Source organism: Coprinopsis cinerea, assembly GCF_000182895.1.
Source record: "Coprinopsis cinerea okayama7#130 chromosome 10 map unlocalized cont3.10, whole genome shotgun sequence".
Classification (NCBI taxonomy): Eukaryota; Fungi; Basidiomycota; class Agaricomycetes; order Agaricales; family Psathyrellaceae; genus Coprinopsis; species Coprinopsis cinerea.
The window spans coordinates 864,352-879,541 of NW_003307535.1; the positions used below are offsets into that span (position 1 = coordinate 864,352).

At 52.1% G+C, this 15,190-nt stretch overlaps 6 protein-coding genes across 6 annotated transcripts; 4 read left to right on the top strand and 2 right to left on the bottom strand.

The window, feature by feature from the left end:
- Window positions 1–365: 365 nt before the first annotated feature.
- CC1G_11047 (hypothetical protein) lies at window positions 366–4,987 on the top strand (the record flags this gene model as incomplete). The annotated part of the gene is made up of 12 exons (XM_001834025.2): window positions 366–1,080; window positions 1,136–1,365; window positions 1,419–1,786; window positions 1,839–2,292; window positions 2,349–2,546; window positions 2,598–2,814; window positions 2,870–3,217; window positions 3,285–3,674; window positions 3,729–4,120; window positions 4,172–4,651; window positions 4,709–4,795; window positions 4,826–4,987. The coding sequence occupies 12 exons, from the start codon at window positions 366–368 to the stop codon at window positions 4,985–4,987; spliced, it is 4,041 nt and encodes a 1,346-aa protein (XP_001834077.2).
- A 1,760-nt stretch (window positions 4,988–6,747) lies between these two features.
- CC1G_11048 (hypothetical protein) lies at window positions 6,748–7,625 on the bottom strand (the record flags this gene model as incomplete). The annotated part of the gene is made up of 3 exons (XM_001834026.1): window positions 6,748–7,149; window positions 7,204–7,338; window positions 7,404–7,625. 3 exons carry the CDS (start codon window positions 7,623–7,625, stop codon window positions 6,748–6,750), a joined length of 759 nt encoding a protein of 252 aa, XP_001834078.1.
- A 595-nt stretch (window positions 7,626–8,220) lies between these two features.
- Window positions 8,221–8,607, top strand: CC1G_11049 (hypothetical protein; the record flags this gene model as incomplete). Its single annotated transcript, XM_001834027.2, has 3 exons — window positions 8,221–8,367; window positions 8,422–8,509; window positions 8,576–8,607. The coding sequence occupies 3 exons, from the start codon at window positions 8,221–8,223 to the stop codon at window positions 8,605–8,607; spliced, it is 267 nt and encodes an 88-aa protein (XP_001834079.2).
- A 260-nt stretch (window positions 8,608–8,867) lies between these two features.
- Window positions 8,868–9,834, bottom strand: CC1G_11050 (hypothetical protein; the record flags this gene model as incomplete). The annotated part of the gene is made up of 3 exons (XM_001834028.2): window positions 8,868–9,260; window positions 9,334–9,456; window positions 9,511–9,834. 3 exons carry the CDS (start codon window positions 9,832–9,834, stop codon window positions 8,868–8,870), a joined length of 840 nt encoding a protein of 279 aa, XP_001834080.2.
- Window positions 9,835–10,085: 251 nt separating this feature from the next.
- On the top strand, window positions 10,086–10,858 carry CC1G_11051 (hypothetical protein; the record flags this gene model as incomplete). Its single annotated transcript, XM_001834029.2, has 4 exons — window positions 10,086–10,165; window positions 10,223–10,279; window positions 10,342–10,407; window positions 10,459–10,858. The coding sequence occupies 4 exons, from the start codon at window positions 10,086–10,088 to the stop codon at window positions 10,856–10,858; spliced, it is 603 nt and encodes a 200-aa protein (XP_001834081.2).
- A 2,123-nt stretch (window positions 10,859–12,981) lies between these two features.
- On the top strand, window positions 12,982–13,587 carry CC1G_08713 (hypothetical protein; the record flags this gene model as incomplete). Its single annotated transcript, XM_001834030.2, has 1 exon — window positions 12,982–13,587. The coding sequence occupies one exon, from the start codon at window positions 12,982–12,984 to the stop codon at window positions 13,585–13,587; it is 606 nt and encodes a 201-aa protein (XP_001834082.2).
- Between the last annotated feature and the right edge of the window lie 1,603 nt (window positions 13,588–15,190).

A 15,190-nucleotide genomic window follows, 5' to 3' on the forward strand; every position in this document is an offset into this window, starting at 1 on the left:
CTACCTTTCTAGTCCAGAACCCACGTCACCTCCTGTCGCTCGCTTGTCACCGTACCTGCACTCGTCGGGGCAGTTGCAGTTATGCGCAGATGGCCTTTGGCCTTCCAGGTCGCGTTTTTCCATTGCGATATTTCTGTTCTCTCTCCAAGACACACATGCCGTTGCTACCCAAGTGGTATCCAGCTGAAATAAGATTTTCCATTCACCTAGAATTTTGTGCCAACCTGACCGCAACTGTCTCCACCTGCCTCGGCACCAGCAGTTAAACCCCAAGCTAGTGCGGGGACTCAGACGTTTACCAATGTGAGTAGACATCGGTCATCACACGCGGAGTCAAGAGTCTTGTTAACCTCCACCACCTCCTCATGCCCCGTAGTCCCAAAACCCCTCCCCGACCTCGACGTCGTGACTTCATCAGAGACCGGGGCGGCCTAGGCGTAGCCACGTACAGCCCAGTCAAAAAACGCGATGCCTACAAGACACAAACTCTAGTGTCGTACATCGGATTCGACGTCGAGAGGGACCGGCTCGAGCGCTCGCTGGCAGAACTCAAGGCGAAGGCCCAACGATTGCGCGAATCGCGAAGCTTAGCACGACAAGGAATGGCTCAGACCAGCGAGCCATCTCCCATTTCGCATGGGTCTCCGGGCACTTCAGCACAACCGACTACGGTACCCCTCCTTGGGACCTCTTTGGACGAGATCGAGATGATGGTCACAGAGGAAACAGGTCACAGAGGAGACGATGAATGGGTTGACATCGATGACGAGAACGAGGGCAACGAGGGCGCAGGCGATATGAATCAAGACGAAGTGCCCGGTGACCACATGCTCGACGACGACGCCGACGACGATGACGACGACTGCAGCTACTTACGGACAACTTTACCCCTCCTCAAGACCCAAAACCTGTATTCTCGTTGGATGACGCGTATCCCCAGCCTCGTACCCCACTACCTGTCCTATCTGGAGGAGACCACGGGCCAGTCATTACCCGCACTTCCGCGAGAAATTCATCGGCGGTGTGAGGACGAAAGCTGCCCCAACAGGGCGCTGAATGTTGTTGCATTTACCTTGATGGGTGCGTCTCGTTTTAGAAGCCCTTGTGTCCAATACTTATGGGCATCTTACCACAGGCTTCAACGAACTATCTGTATTCGGTTGCCTATGTCAAGAACCGGTAGAGGTACTTGTGCGAACTGGATTATTTCCAACGGCACCCACGCGACCTCGAATGGCCATATCTATATCCCTACTTGACCTGTACCACTCGGTTTTTGAGAAGTCCAGTGATGCGATCTATGCCTTTGCCGGAGCCATGCAGAATTACTACGAGAAAAGAGGATTTGTCCTACTTAATCGCAAGGTGAGTATCCTCACAGAGAATAACCAGAGGCAGTATACTCACTAATTACGCAGAAGGAGTATGCCCAGGATGGGTTTCGGAAGCCCTTTGGTCTGGCAGTGCAATGGTACGATCGGCTGCAGAACCAGGTCCGCCAGCGTGTCGAGGCTGCCCTCTGCAAGGCTGACGAAGTGGCATGCGACTATATTTCCAAAAATCCGACCATGGGAGGAACCCCAGGTCATGATGAGGCCACAGATATTACCAGAGCCCTCGTGGACGACGCGGACAGCCCCACCGAAGCCCCCGACGTCAACCCGACAGATACAGCCTCTAACCCACCACCGTCATCCAAGACCGCCCCAGGGGAGTGCGATCGCATCCTTCGTGACTATTGCCCCGCATGTTTCGGGGGCAAAGAGTTTGGTATCCCTCTGGACGAGTGAGTAGACCTGTTTTTAAGAAACAAAGTAGCGTTGACATGGTGGTTTCAGGGGCGGCGACGTGGTAATCGCCATTGACGGCAATTTCAACCACCGGCACAACCGCAATGTCACGAACTGCCCCAAGTTTTATGAACCTGAACACTTCGTCACAAAGGCATATGTCGATGCCATCGGGGAACGAATGGCAGAGGCCAGAACTCAGCCAAAGCGCCGAGTAACCTCCAAGGTGCCAAAAGAGGCTGTCAAGGCGTGCCAAAAGTCCCACCAAGCCGGAAGTGGTTCGAACGTCAAAACCTCGCTCGAGCGGTTCGATGCGGGAGGGCTGATGGCTGTAGTGTGTCGACACGATATACCTCTTTTCCTGGCGAATATTGACACAGCCGGCGAACAACAGAAATTCGCAGTCGCGCTCATTGAGAAGGTCCTCAGCCATATGCCTGCCCATGCCAATCTTGTTGTTTTGTACGACGTTGGCTGCGTTTTGGATCGCAGTATACAGCTTGTATGTCTGCAATCCCAGTTGAATCAATATTTTGATTGTCTCATGCACCCGACCAGCATCCCATTGTTTCTGCCGATATCGCAAAGCGCCTGAAGTTTGCGACAAGCGCCATGCACGCATACGCCCATCAGTGGGCTTGTCAACTGGGATATAACCCGCGACTACAGGACGGTATGGCACTCTCTGACGGGGAGGGAGTCGAACGAATTTGGTCCCAGTTGAGGCGACTCATTCCCATTGAACGGAATTGTGCAGTAAGTACAGGCTGTATCCTCTCTCCAAGCTATAAATCTAACCTCTCCTAGGCAGAGAAGCGGATCTGGTTGATCGATCGCCAAACCCACTATATCAACCGCATGCTCAGGGATGGCCTGGGTGATACCATCCGCCGCCGACTGACCAAGGCCGTCGTCCAGCACGAAGCCGAGGCTCTGGCGATCATAGAAGATGTTGACCTCTCACGGGACGAGCTTGAAAGGCAGTGGGAAGACCAGAGGACATCTCAGATGTCTGTCCGCTCATGTACGTTCGACAATCTCGTTTATTCTGAAACCAGTCCAGCCTAATGCCATGATAGACGGGACCAAATCTGCGAAGAAAGAACTTGATGCCATTATCAACCTGCAGACTGAAATGGACGCCATCGAGAAGAACCTCAAGGCCGCCCGGAAAGCCCTGAAAGGCAGTAAAACCCAGGCCGCCAAAAAAGTCGGGAATCTCGCCTCAAAATCAGCAGAACTCCAGGAGATGATAGATGAGATCTACGGCGCTTTGGATCTCCCTGTGAATATTCCGGAACTCGAGGGAGTCAGCTACGAGTATCTTCGCCAACTCATCCTCCTCCGCGATGTGAAGGATAACATTCGCAAGCGAGCTATTGGCAGCTTCTTCGAAATCGACCGATTGGATCAGGCCGTTGGCGGGCGTGATCAAGCTATAGGCGAGACATCTCTATCCTACTCCCGATTTTGCGAGCTGATGTCGGAGACCAGGTACCAAACTACATCAGGCCACGCGTCGGTCCATTCAACGACGCAAACCTGCTCTTATGCGGGCCATCGACAAACACAACGACATATGTGCGACTTTGGCGCAACTACACAAGCGGAAGTGGAAGTTACCCCTCCCTCAGCCCCTCCCGACAAAGCTGAGCGACTTACGCAACTCTCCTGCCCTTCTGGAAGACGTCTGGCTTTCTCGAGTACCAGGAACGATGCCTGATTGGTTGGAGAGCGCGGACGTGCGGAAAGCCATACGGGCCCATCTGAAACTCAAACGATGTCGCGAAGAACGGACGCGACTCGGTCGTGAAGCGGACAACCTGTCGCGTTGGTATGGTCGGGAATCGACTGCCGTTGAGATTGCACTTGATCTAGACGAAAGTAAGAACTCTCCTACGCTGCTGCTAACCAAGGGAGGCTAAACAAGGAGCATAGATTCCGATATCAAATTCATTCTCCTTCAACACCGCGCCCGGCTGGCGGCGACCAAGCAGCGATGGATCAACGGCACCAACACGCCTATCTACGTCCAAAACATTACGGCCTATTCCAATCGAGTCGTTGAGGGCGTGCTAGGGCGACCCGCTCTTCCCTCCCCTTTGTATTGGTTGAAACAAGTCACGGCAGGGATTGGCCCGACGTCGCAGTCAGCGACCCCTGGTGAAGAGGAAGAGGAAGACGAGGACGATGATGGTCTCCCTCAGAACCCGGGTACAGTCGACGAAATAGGAGTGCAAGATTTAATTGACACAGACGATCAGGGGGAAGAAGAAGAAGCCAAGGAAAAGGCCCTGGGAGTCGTCTTGCGGGAAGAGTGGACTGAACCGGTGAGCTTGACGATCAATGCAACATGCTGTGATAATAACCCGGTGTCCCAGACTGTCTCCATTGGTCCTAGGTCGATATTCTCGTCACTCCCCGAGCCTTTAGTCCCAAGCCCAGACCTGCCCACTCAAACACGATTCTTCCGAGCCCAGGGATACCCACAGGCTATACTTCACGATTTCCAGGACGCCGACTTAGCCATCCTGAGCTCAAAACGAGAGCGGCTCAATGATGTTTGCCTCAATTCCGGCGCCGAACTTCTCCGCAAGCACTTCGCCCCCCTGGGACATACCTCCCAGTGTGCTCTGTTCACCACCTTTGCACTACTGTTCGTCACCCACCACGCTACCCACGAGCGATTATGGCGGCATGTGCGCCGGACGGAATACTGGCGGAAAGAAGTGTGGCTTTTACCTATCCACCGGCGCTATCCGGACGAACACTGGGTAATTGCCATTCTTTACCCCGCCAAAGGGGAGATTCTACTGTTTGATAGCCTCGGTGCCAGAAAACCATGGAAGAAGGACTTAACGGTTAGTGGCATATTCGTACGACCTGAGCCGACGGACTAATACCTTGCTCTCCCACAGGCAATTGCGGCTTTCATTCCTCGACTTCGCCTTTTGGCCGCAGAGCACGAACATCCGTTCACGTATACCGTGGCGCAGGATTGGGCGGTGCGTCCCATGCTCACCCAGCCGATGCAGACAACCAGTCACAGCTGTGGCTTATGGGTACTGTCGGTGATTTCCAGTATCTTCCAAGGCTTCCATCGTGCAGATATTGGTGAAGAGGAGCTTAGCCGCTTCCGATGGCAGCTTTACAGCCTCGTTATGAAGCTTCCTCTGCAGGACCCCGCGAGGACGTGATTGTCGGACTACGTACCTACTGATTCGTATACGAACTCTATGATGTACCTCCTCCCTTGAAATGAATTGACCCCGTATGACGAACATCTGAGAAGACAACAGAACACCGTGACTTGTACCGCGGTGCCTAAGGAACCTGAAGGCAGTAAAGGGCTTCGCCTGACCGGAATGTCTCGCTCAATACCTTAGGGCAGCGGAAGGAGTTAGTCGGAGACGGTAGTGTAAACGATCCATGACTTCTCAATGCCCTTACCCATGGGACGCGCCGGGTATCGACGAGTCTTGGACAAGCATGGCATGGCCGCTACGGTGTTTGTCTTACTCCATCGTCTTACCCCATCGCTTCCCCTCCTCTTTCTTCTCAATGGCTTTCCCCTCGCTTTCATGGAGGAGACGGTATTTAAATCACACCATAATACGCCTATACGCCTACTTTGATCCCTAATCCAAACAGTTTACCAACCAAAATCGCGCAGAAGAACAGACCGGTGAGAGATGTATGCCAGACTGTATGGCTTCCACCAGTAAAACTGACCACGACCTCACCAGTTGTAGTCTGACGACATGACTTAGAATAGAGGAACGGCCATCGGACTGGGAATATGTGTAGGCTTCTCTCGGCAGGGTATGTACCTTAACCTAAACATCCTCCTAACTGAAAAGTCCAATAATTGATATCATTGTAGACAGTACTATAGTACAAGGTAAGCGTGAACCATGTCGTCGTCTGACTGCATTGCTACTTTTGAGGGGAGACAATCACCTGAAGTTTCTAATTGAAAAAGAGATGCAGCTCCTGCACATACCTGAACGGAGGAAGGATATTAGACAAATAAATGCTGAAGACGCCCCCCAGAGTAGGAATGGGTGTTGCGGGTATTCGTCTTACTCCATCGTCTTACCCCATCGCTTTCCCTCCCTTTTCTTCTCAATCGCTTCCTCCTCGTTTTCATGGAGGAGGCAGTATTTCAATCACACCATAATACGCCTATACACCTACTTTGATCCCTAATCCAATCAGGTTACCAACCAAAATCGCGCAGAAGAACAGACCGGTGAGAGATGCATGCCAGACTGTATGGCTTCCACCAGTAAAACTGACCACGACCTCACCAGTTGTAGTCTGACGACATGACTTAGAATAGAGGAACGGCCATCGGACTGGGCATACGTGTAGGCTTGAGCTCTCGGCAGGGTATGTACCTTAATCTACTACATCCTAACTGAAAAGACCAAAAAGAGATATCATTGTGGACGGTACAAGGAAAGCGTGAACCATGTCGTCGTCTGACTGTATTGATACTTTGGAAAGGCAAAGATCCTTTACATGAAAAGGTGTTATTCGATCTTGGTATTTCAGGTATCTGTTACCTCTGCTTCTCGTCGTATATATAGGGTAACCCAACGCCAGGGCGCTTAACGGCATGACAATACCTTGAATTAGCGCCTGAAGTTCTAATTTCCTGCTGAGGGGATCTAACTCGGCAACCAGTCAGCCAACTCATGACTCCGACTGGTTTACGACAGCACTCCCCTACCTTATGATTCTGAAGTGGAAACATTTGATAAAGTTACCGCTCGCGTGGAATAGTTCAACGACAAGAAAAAGGTATTCATTTCGACCAGTTCAAGATAATTTTTTTTTAAAAAAAAACAAAAACAAAATATGACAAAAAGCAAAACAAAACAAAAAACAAAAATAACAAAAGTGCCAATCATATGTCTTGGGACGGCCGATGGGATCTATGCGGGCATGTACACTAAGGGTCGTTGTAGAGAAGAATAATACCCCGGGCATCGTCATACGTTCCACCGCCAAGGTCCCACAGATCGTCCAAAACCAAAACTTCCCAGCCATCGTTGGGCCCGGGAGTGTCAGACCAATTGTCGTCGTCATCGCTATTGCGCGAGGCCAATGCGATGTATCGAGGGACGTCGTCATCGTCGGATCGATCGGGGGGAGGGGGGTCGGCTGGGTTTCTGTGGCGGTTGCGCACAGATCGGCGAGTAATACCCCGAGCTCGAAGGCTTTGCTCAATGTTCGCCCTGACAGCCCCATTGTAATCGAAGTCCTCCCAGTCCATTTCGGGGCGCTCGATTGCGGGGATGTACGCCAGGCGCTCGTTGTCGGGGATGTTGTTGAGGGCCTCCAGCAACGGTTCCTGCGCGGGAGGATCAGTAACGTAGCGTGAGGGGGGAAGGAAGGAAGGGCTTACCGCAACCTCATCCCATTGAGTGGATGCCAAGCGGGTGTCAAGGGCCACGTACTGGTCCCAGGTCATCGGAGGGGAAGGTTGAGGGCTGTTGGGACAGGTGATGGTGTAATAATATTGCATTTCGCTGCGTATTTTCTAGACGACGTGGTTAACGACGGCGTAAGACTAGGAACGGGCGTTTCTGAAAGCGATATACATACCAGCCAGAGCTTAGTCTTTGCACGCCTGCGACGTCTGCGCGACGTTTGGGGAGGCCAATACCTGGGGAAGCGTCGGACGTAGTTTCGGTAGATGGACTCGATGTACTCTTCTATCGCATCTGCGAGAAGGGCGGGAACCATCCAAAGAGCGGATACCCTTAGGAAATCCGCCTGCTGGACAGGGATGGGCTTGGAACGGAGAGCAGACAATGTGAGAGACATCTTCGTGAAGAGGGGTTAGGGATGAAAGAAAAGCAGGAGAGCTATTGACATCTTATACCCATGGCATTGGGACCATTTGGTTTTCTTGTGTCGAACGAGAAGCACCCCAAATTACCAACCCCTTCTCGATGACCAGCCATTCTGTACGGAGTAAACACGCGGAGGCACGCGGGATAAAGGCCGCTCTGAAGTTTCTGGGCTTGCATCCAAGTCTACATCGCATTTACGTGCACTTTGTCTCCAGGAACACGGCCTGTCATGTTCATGGTCACCAGGGTGAGCCTCTGGCCTTCTCCTCTGCGGGGTTCCCATTTTGAACCGCGGAAGCAGGAACACATCCCTTCTGTATGGAAACTGTACATCTGCCAGCCTCAGCAGACGCACGTCAACCCAGAGCCCAGTCGAGTGGGTTGAGAGTAAGTCATTCTGGACCACGCACCTAACTGCCAGCTATCCAAGCACGTAGTGCACTTTGGTGCACATGCCGACGAGGACCTATGCAAAGTCGGGGCTCCAACTTGAATTAAATCAACGTATGCTCTGTGTTATAAGGATGTGAGGGCAAGGGAGAACGATATTTCATCGTTCATCCACAATGACGAAGCCCAACTTACTTGTTGCATCCAAGCCTTCCAACGAGTCCGTCGGCGCTAAACCCGACCCTGAGACGGTTCTTCCCCCGTTTCCTGTGTTGGAGGGTCTCTATGACGGCGAGGCCTTTGATCGTGGCTGGCCCGAGCCCGTAAGTACACCAGTTTGTCACGTTGGATGTCTTGCTGACCCACACCCGTTGTAGACTGAGCATAGGCAACGTTGGCTTGCCAGCATGCGCGATTGGTTGATGTCTTTGAGAAACAAGGAGACTGTCGATGAACGCGATGTCGGTAATTCCTTGTTTGATTGGGATGGCACGCGAGGACCTGACATGACATTGTTGCAGTTAAACGCAGATGTTGAAGGCAGCCAGCCGGAATCCGGTTAACTGCATGACCCCACGTAGTACACGTAGATGTAACGAGGCCAAACCTACTGATAATGCTGTATCGTCTTCAAACCATGCTTTGACACTCCTGTCCGTAAGAATGAGAATGAGAATGCAAAAGGTGGTATTCGCCAAGAACTTCTACCCAAAAAGTGAAATCGCAGATGTACATATGCCGTCGGCGCTACCAAAAACAAGATATAGTAACTGGCGCCAATTAAAACAATTCTACCAATCCAGGACCCAGCGGTTACCTCGAACTACTCGTCCTCGTCCTCCTCGTCCTCCTCCTCACTTTCTACATCCTCGTCCTCGTCATCAGGCTCCTCCCAGCGAATCCTCTTGGCTGGATGCCAAGACGGCAAAGGGACATCAGCGTCCAGGTCAAATGATAGATATGGCGCCCAGCGGGGTGGTGATTCGGGAAATGCTTCGCAAGGGGAGTCGGACTCAGTGGTGATGCGCCTGGTGGCGGTAGGGCGCGTGGAGAACTGGGCACGCAGTCGGTTAAGAGCAACGTTACCACCGTCTCCTTCATAATCCGGCGGGGCGACGACGTCAGGATCGTATCCAAGCTGTCCCATGTCGTTCGGGTGGATGTAGGACAGAAATCGGTCACCTGGGCATGCGTTGAGAGCTGCCAGGAATGGTTCCTAGTAAAAAAAAAATCCATACATTACATGAGGGAGGAAACACTATGCACGGCCGGGGGGGGGGGGAACTTACCGCCATTTCATCCCACTCGGTGGAATCGAGGCTGGTGTCGAGGTCCAAATACTCTCGCCAAGACATAGGGAGGGGTACCTCACAGAGCCAAGCGCTCATAGCCATCAATTGCGAACAAAAGAACTAGAAAATCAAGTAGAGTTAGTCAACCCTGGAAGCTTTTATGAGCGAGCGTACCTGAAAGAGCCTGGTCTTTGCTTCATGGCGGATGTGGTTTGGAATGCGGTGAGGGAACGCCAAAGGGTGTCGGATGAGGAATTTGGAGAAAAGAGTCCTCAAGAAATAGTCGCGATGGCCATCGTAAGACGCGCGATGATAGAAAGGGGCGGAAATTCGAGCGAAGTCGGTTAGCTGTTGTTCCTCCGATTTGAGGCGAAAAGATAGAGGTGTCAGGGCTGACGAGAGCGTCAGGGAAAGGGATGATGTCGACGAGGATGGGGATGAAGTCGGTGCTGGGAACGGTGAGGACGAGCGTGTTGGGGGAAGGGATGGGGATGCCATTGATCGAGAAGGGCCAGGGGACTTACTGTCATAGACCGTCTTAAGCGAATCCCACTAAACCCAAATGCTTCGACGTATCGTATCTATAATGCTTCGACGTATCTATAATCAACATCTACATTGACATGCACAGATGGTTGATTAGACAGCCGGGTCTTAGAAGTCCTGTAACATTGGCACGAGGCGGCTCAGTTGTCTTACTTCATATCCCTCAACGCCGACCGCTGTAGAAGCGTAAGCCGTCATCCTCAATGGCCCCCTCCAGAAAATACGAAACCGAGGAAGACAAGCGCCAGGCGAATTGTCAAAAGAGCAGGCGCTATTACGACGCGTGAGTGGACACTAGCCGTTATTATATTCCAGTCGGCATTGCTGATTGCAACTTCAGGAATAAGGATGACATTAACGCACGTCGGCGAGAGAGTTACGCTAGAAATAAAAAAAGGTATACCTCTCAGGTGCCGCACACCGGCGTCCTCATTAATCCCTACCATCACTCTTTTACAGACGACAGCCAAAGGTTACTGGAACGCATACAACCCTGCGAGAACCTAACCGCGCGCGTACTGCAAGGTGAGTGAGACATTGAGGTATTCGATTAGAATATGATATATTTCCCTTCAGGAACTACCGCTTGTTACAATTAGAATGTAAGCTTGAAGAAGCGGAAAGGCTTTTCCTGCAATGGCAGCTACGAATTGGTCCCGACTCTCACACCTTCCTTGAGAAAATATGTCAGGATTTCGTTCGGCTTCGCGATTCGGATGACCCTTCCTATGTTGCAAAGAGGGTCGCGAGGCTTCTGGAGGATTTCGAACATTTTCAAGACAGGTTGGAGGGCATAGCGCGTGAAGTTTCCCTGATTGAGGGGGGCGAGGCCACTGTGAAATCGGTGCAAAGTTACTCCAAACCTATAGTCGACTTAATCCTGGACCTCGAGGACCTCCGCGACCGGATGCAGCAAAGCCCAAGCAGGTTCTGTCGAGAAATTTCCAAAGGTCTGCTGCAGCATCAAGGACGGTAGTCTGGTTGGAGACCCCGACGCATACTAAATGTACTGTGTTTATACGATCAAGCGCGTTGATGCGCGGTCAGGGGTGGGAGGCTCTAAAACCACACACACACCAACCGAACCGGCAGGTGAAGGTAAAGAAGTAAAAAGAAATGAAAAGGCTAATCCTCTACACCCAACCAAAGACTACGTCTAAGGCCAAATGAAGTTAGACTTCACCCAAAGGAACGACGGTATGTAGGAAGGCACTAGAACTAAACAAACCCTTAACAATGCAAAGGTTCGAAGGGGGGTGCACGGGAGTGGGCGGACAGTAGGTGAGAAGGTAAAAGGTAAAACAAGAGCTTGTAGGCTCAAGGCGCGAAGTGATAAGTCGTGCAGAGGCAGACCACTAGCTAGACTAGGGTACCACCACCTCCTCGCTACTGAGTAGTCGAGAAAATACACAAAAGAGGTCAAGGAGACACACGCCGGTGCTCACAGAAAACCAAAGTCGAACACGCCGGGACGACTGTTACCAAATCGATCTACACCGAGTCGAAGTGGCCAAAGAATAACCCAAAAGTCGATCTACGCCGAGTCGACAAACCTTTAACGTGCTGAGTCGCGCCGGACTTCACGGAGTCTTATCCTGGAGAAAAGCTGCCAGCGATAATCTGTAGAATTCGAGCGAGAACTAGCTAGCTTTTATACATTGAGAGAGTGTTTGGTGTACTAAGGCTGTAGACAAACAAAGACGGAAAAACCAGGAAGACTAGGTAAGACAGGCAGACTAAGAGAGACAGAAATAGAACAGAAGAAACACGAGCTTCGATAGATAGGATAGAAATAGAACGGTTCGAGTATTAGGCGCTCGTAGACGCGCGGTTACTTTTGCTTAGGCTTGCCTTATTAGGGCAGCCGAGGACGGCTTGTGGCCGGGCGCCTTGCCGTGATCGACGCGGCCATGACCCAGTTCCGGTTCCATAAGGGGGAACTCCACTTCGCCACCTGGTGGGTCAGACTTTGATCGACATTGCTCCACAGGAGCTTAGTTATGACTCCTTCGGCGGAGAGCCGTCCGCGTCTAGACAGTCCCGAGGTCCGTTACTGATCGGCCGAGGTCTCATCGTAGACGTGGTGCGCTCCACCTTAGACTTGGCTCTCTCTCTCTTTGGTCGTCCCGCTCCAATGCCGTGTGTCGGCGTCGGGGGTCCTTCCGGTTGGTCCATCAACTCCAATGACATTTGCTTCCGCTAGGTCGTCCGAATCGGAGGAACCAGTCTAGACTCTTAGACTTGGTGATCCGTTAGACTCGATGCCTCGACTAGGTTGGTCGAGTCGTCACGTCTAGGGTTATAGTTGGTTAGGCTTTTGCCCTATGAGCTCTGCTGGTACAGCTAAGTCCTCATATTCAAGTCGCAGGTGGGTAGAGTTCGCCCTGGTTCAAGATCTAGGTTCAGACCCGAAAGGTAACAAACCATAAGACTTAGACGTCGCGCACGAGTCTTAGACTTAGGGCTAGGCTTCCTGCGGTACCTTCGACTAGAGTCTCTACTAGCGTTTTTGGTAAGGGCCTGCGCCTTAGGCTACTCACAAAGGGTTCGCTGCGCTTTTGGTCTGGGGTTCATCAATGAAGACTCCTTAGTTGTAGGCTAGACGTAGACACTTGTGACGAGTCTAATAGAGCCGTTTGAGCTCAGTTTGAAGTCTAGCCGCAAAATCGGCGTATCAGCGTGTAATGACAAATGACTCCATTGCCTCTTGGTAAACTCTCCTGTGGTGTAGACATGAAGAAAGCGTCTGCGGCAACACCCTCCTGGAAGTGGAACACCATGTTCGTGACTTCCAACGCAGACGAACTGCTCCAAACTGCATGAAAGCACGCAGTTCTCCTCACAACTGCATCTGCCGTGGCAGTTATGGCTTTTCTCTGTTTTCGAGCCCAGGTACGAGGGCGGGAGGGATCATCAAAATCTGTCAAAAGTGGAAAGCTCAACCTTGAAAAAGCTAGAGACCTTGAACATATTCCCCCTTTTCTCGCCTCCCTACTCTGACTCTTGATGACTGCTCATCGAGGGTTTACTTGGACTCCGTGTCGATTGAATCCCCAGCGACAACGTGCAACAGCTTCCGCCCTCGACCATTCCATCCCCATGCAGACTCCTGATCCCACTCCACCTGGCACGGATCCCACAGCCACAGCAAGCGAACCCCCCGCGCCGCCGGATGTGCAATCAGTCTCTGACGTCCCCACCAGAGTTATAGGCTCAGACAGGACCTCGACCGCAGGAGCCAAGGTCATCACCCGGGCTACGTCAACCCCCTTGACACACCGTCGGGTTAGGCCCCGTCTCGCCATCGCCGCCGGTCTACCTGGCCTGGCAGGACGATGGTTCAAGATCCCCTTCTCACGAGCACTCCCGCAGGGCAAAACCAAAGGGGTCAAGCCTAAGCCTAAATCGCTTCGTCGTTCTCTCTTATCGCGCTACCGCCAGTGGGTGGCGCGGACTCGTCAATCATCCAAATCTCACCACACCGTCGAATCCGCCTCCACCCTCTGCAAGTCCCGGGGTACTACCGGCTCTCCAAAACGCCATCCCAGGCGGGTGGTCAAGATCTACAACCTCAGGCCTAGGGGGACCAAGGGCTATAACCTCAGGCCTAGAGTGTCTGCCGGTGTGGCCTCCACTTCAGTCACGCCCAAGCGGGGCTATGTACGGTATGACACCTCCCTACATCCACCATGGGCCTGTTGCTAACTGGACTCTGTCTTCTCAATAGTTAGCAAACGAAGCACTAGGGCAACTTCAATGTACCTATTGGTATTTAGTGTGTATCTTGGCAGTGTATACGCGGTTTCTGGCTGTTCGATATCATTCTTGTGTGTCTGTGTAGTGCCTATGCAGTTTGAAGCAGTTTGAGGCAGTTTACAGGATAGTCAGTGAGTGTGTTCGTCAATGGCATGAGCTGTCTTGACTAGAACTTGATCCGCGAAGATAGCCATATGGGGTACAAGGTCCAAGTCAAAGTGCCGTCGTCGGCTTCGCTTCTTTGGAGGCGCTGAATGTGTGAGAACAAGGTACACATCGCATAAAGTCAAAGTGACCGTCAGCTTCGCTTCGATCGTGGTCTTGAAGAGTTCGCGCTTCCGACAGGTCCTTGCTTCGCGGGGAATCACATTCAATGCCGAACACAGAACGCAGAACCCCTGGCGACCTCAGGCGCTCTGACGTCTTCTCCCATCCGAACACTGATCGATAAGTGCGAGATCGAAAGCTAGATAGAGAGAATGTGACCAACGTCAACTAAACTGCTGGGGTTAGTCACGGTACGCGTTTTCTCCCGAGCACTGATTGATAAATGAGACCCAGGCTGTAAACTTGACGGTGGTAATGGTTATACCTGTTTTCATCGAATAAGAAACGCAATGACATGTTTCTCAGAGGGGTTCTTTCAAAATTGGGGTCTGAATGGGATCCGCCTTGTCGCGAAGGGTGGATGTTGGCTCTTGAAGCATGCCCGACCGAACGGATACGAAGGTACACCATTCTTAGTTTGGAGCACATAGAACTTCGACCACATTGGACGGTCCTGGAAACGATGAAGGCCCGACGCCTTCGAGCAGCGTGTCATGTCATGATGCTCAAAGTAGAAAGAAGATGTTCTGCCATGCGCCGAGGTAATTGGCCAAACGCAGTCGGAAGCACTTTGAATCCAATTCACCTTCGTATATTATGGGGGCCTGTCATTGGGGTGGTGAAGGCGGACGAGGTTGAGAGCAGCGTGTCGCGTCATAATGTTCAAAGGAGGAAGGCAATGACCAGCCGTGTGCGTAGGAGGCCAAACGCAGTTCGAACCACTTTGAAATCCCAGCCGACTTTGTGGTGGGTGGGCGCCTTAGAGCTGCATGTCATGTCACGAGACTCGAATTAGAACGAAGATGATCAGCGCCGCGACGACGTTGGTGAAGATTCGCAGTTTGTAGCACATAGAACTTCGTGTCATGTTCACAGGAGGATGACAAATGATCAGTCCCGGTGCCTCGTAGGTGAAGATTCGCAGTTCGGTGCACTGTGAACTTCGCACACATTACGCGGGCCTGGAGACGGCGACGTGAGGATGGACACCTTCGGGCTGCGGGTCATGCTCTCATCTCAAAGTAGAAAGGCGAGGATCAGCCCCGGGGCGATGGAGGTGAAGATTCGCAGTTTGAAGCACATAGAACTTCGCACACATCACATTTCGCGGGCCTGGAAACGGCGACCTGAGGGTGGCCGCCTTCGAGCTCCGTGTCATGCCACGATACTCAAATTAGAAAGAAGATGATCAGCGTCGCGACGACGACGTAGGAGAGGATTCGCA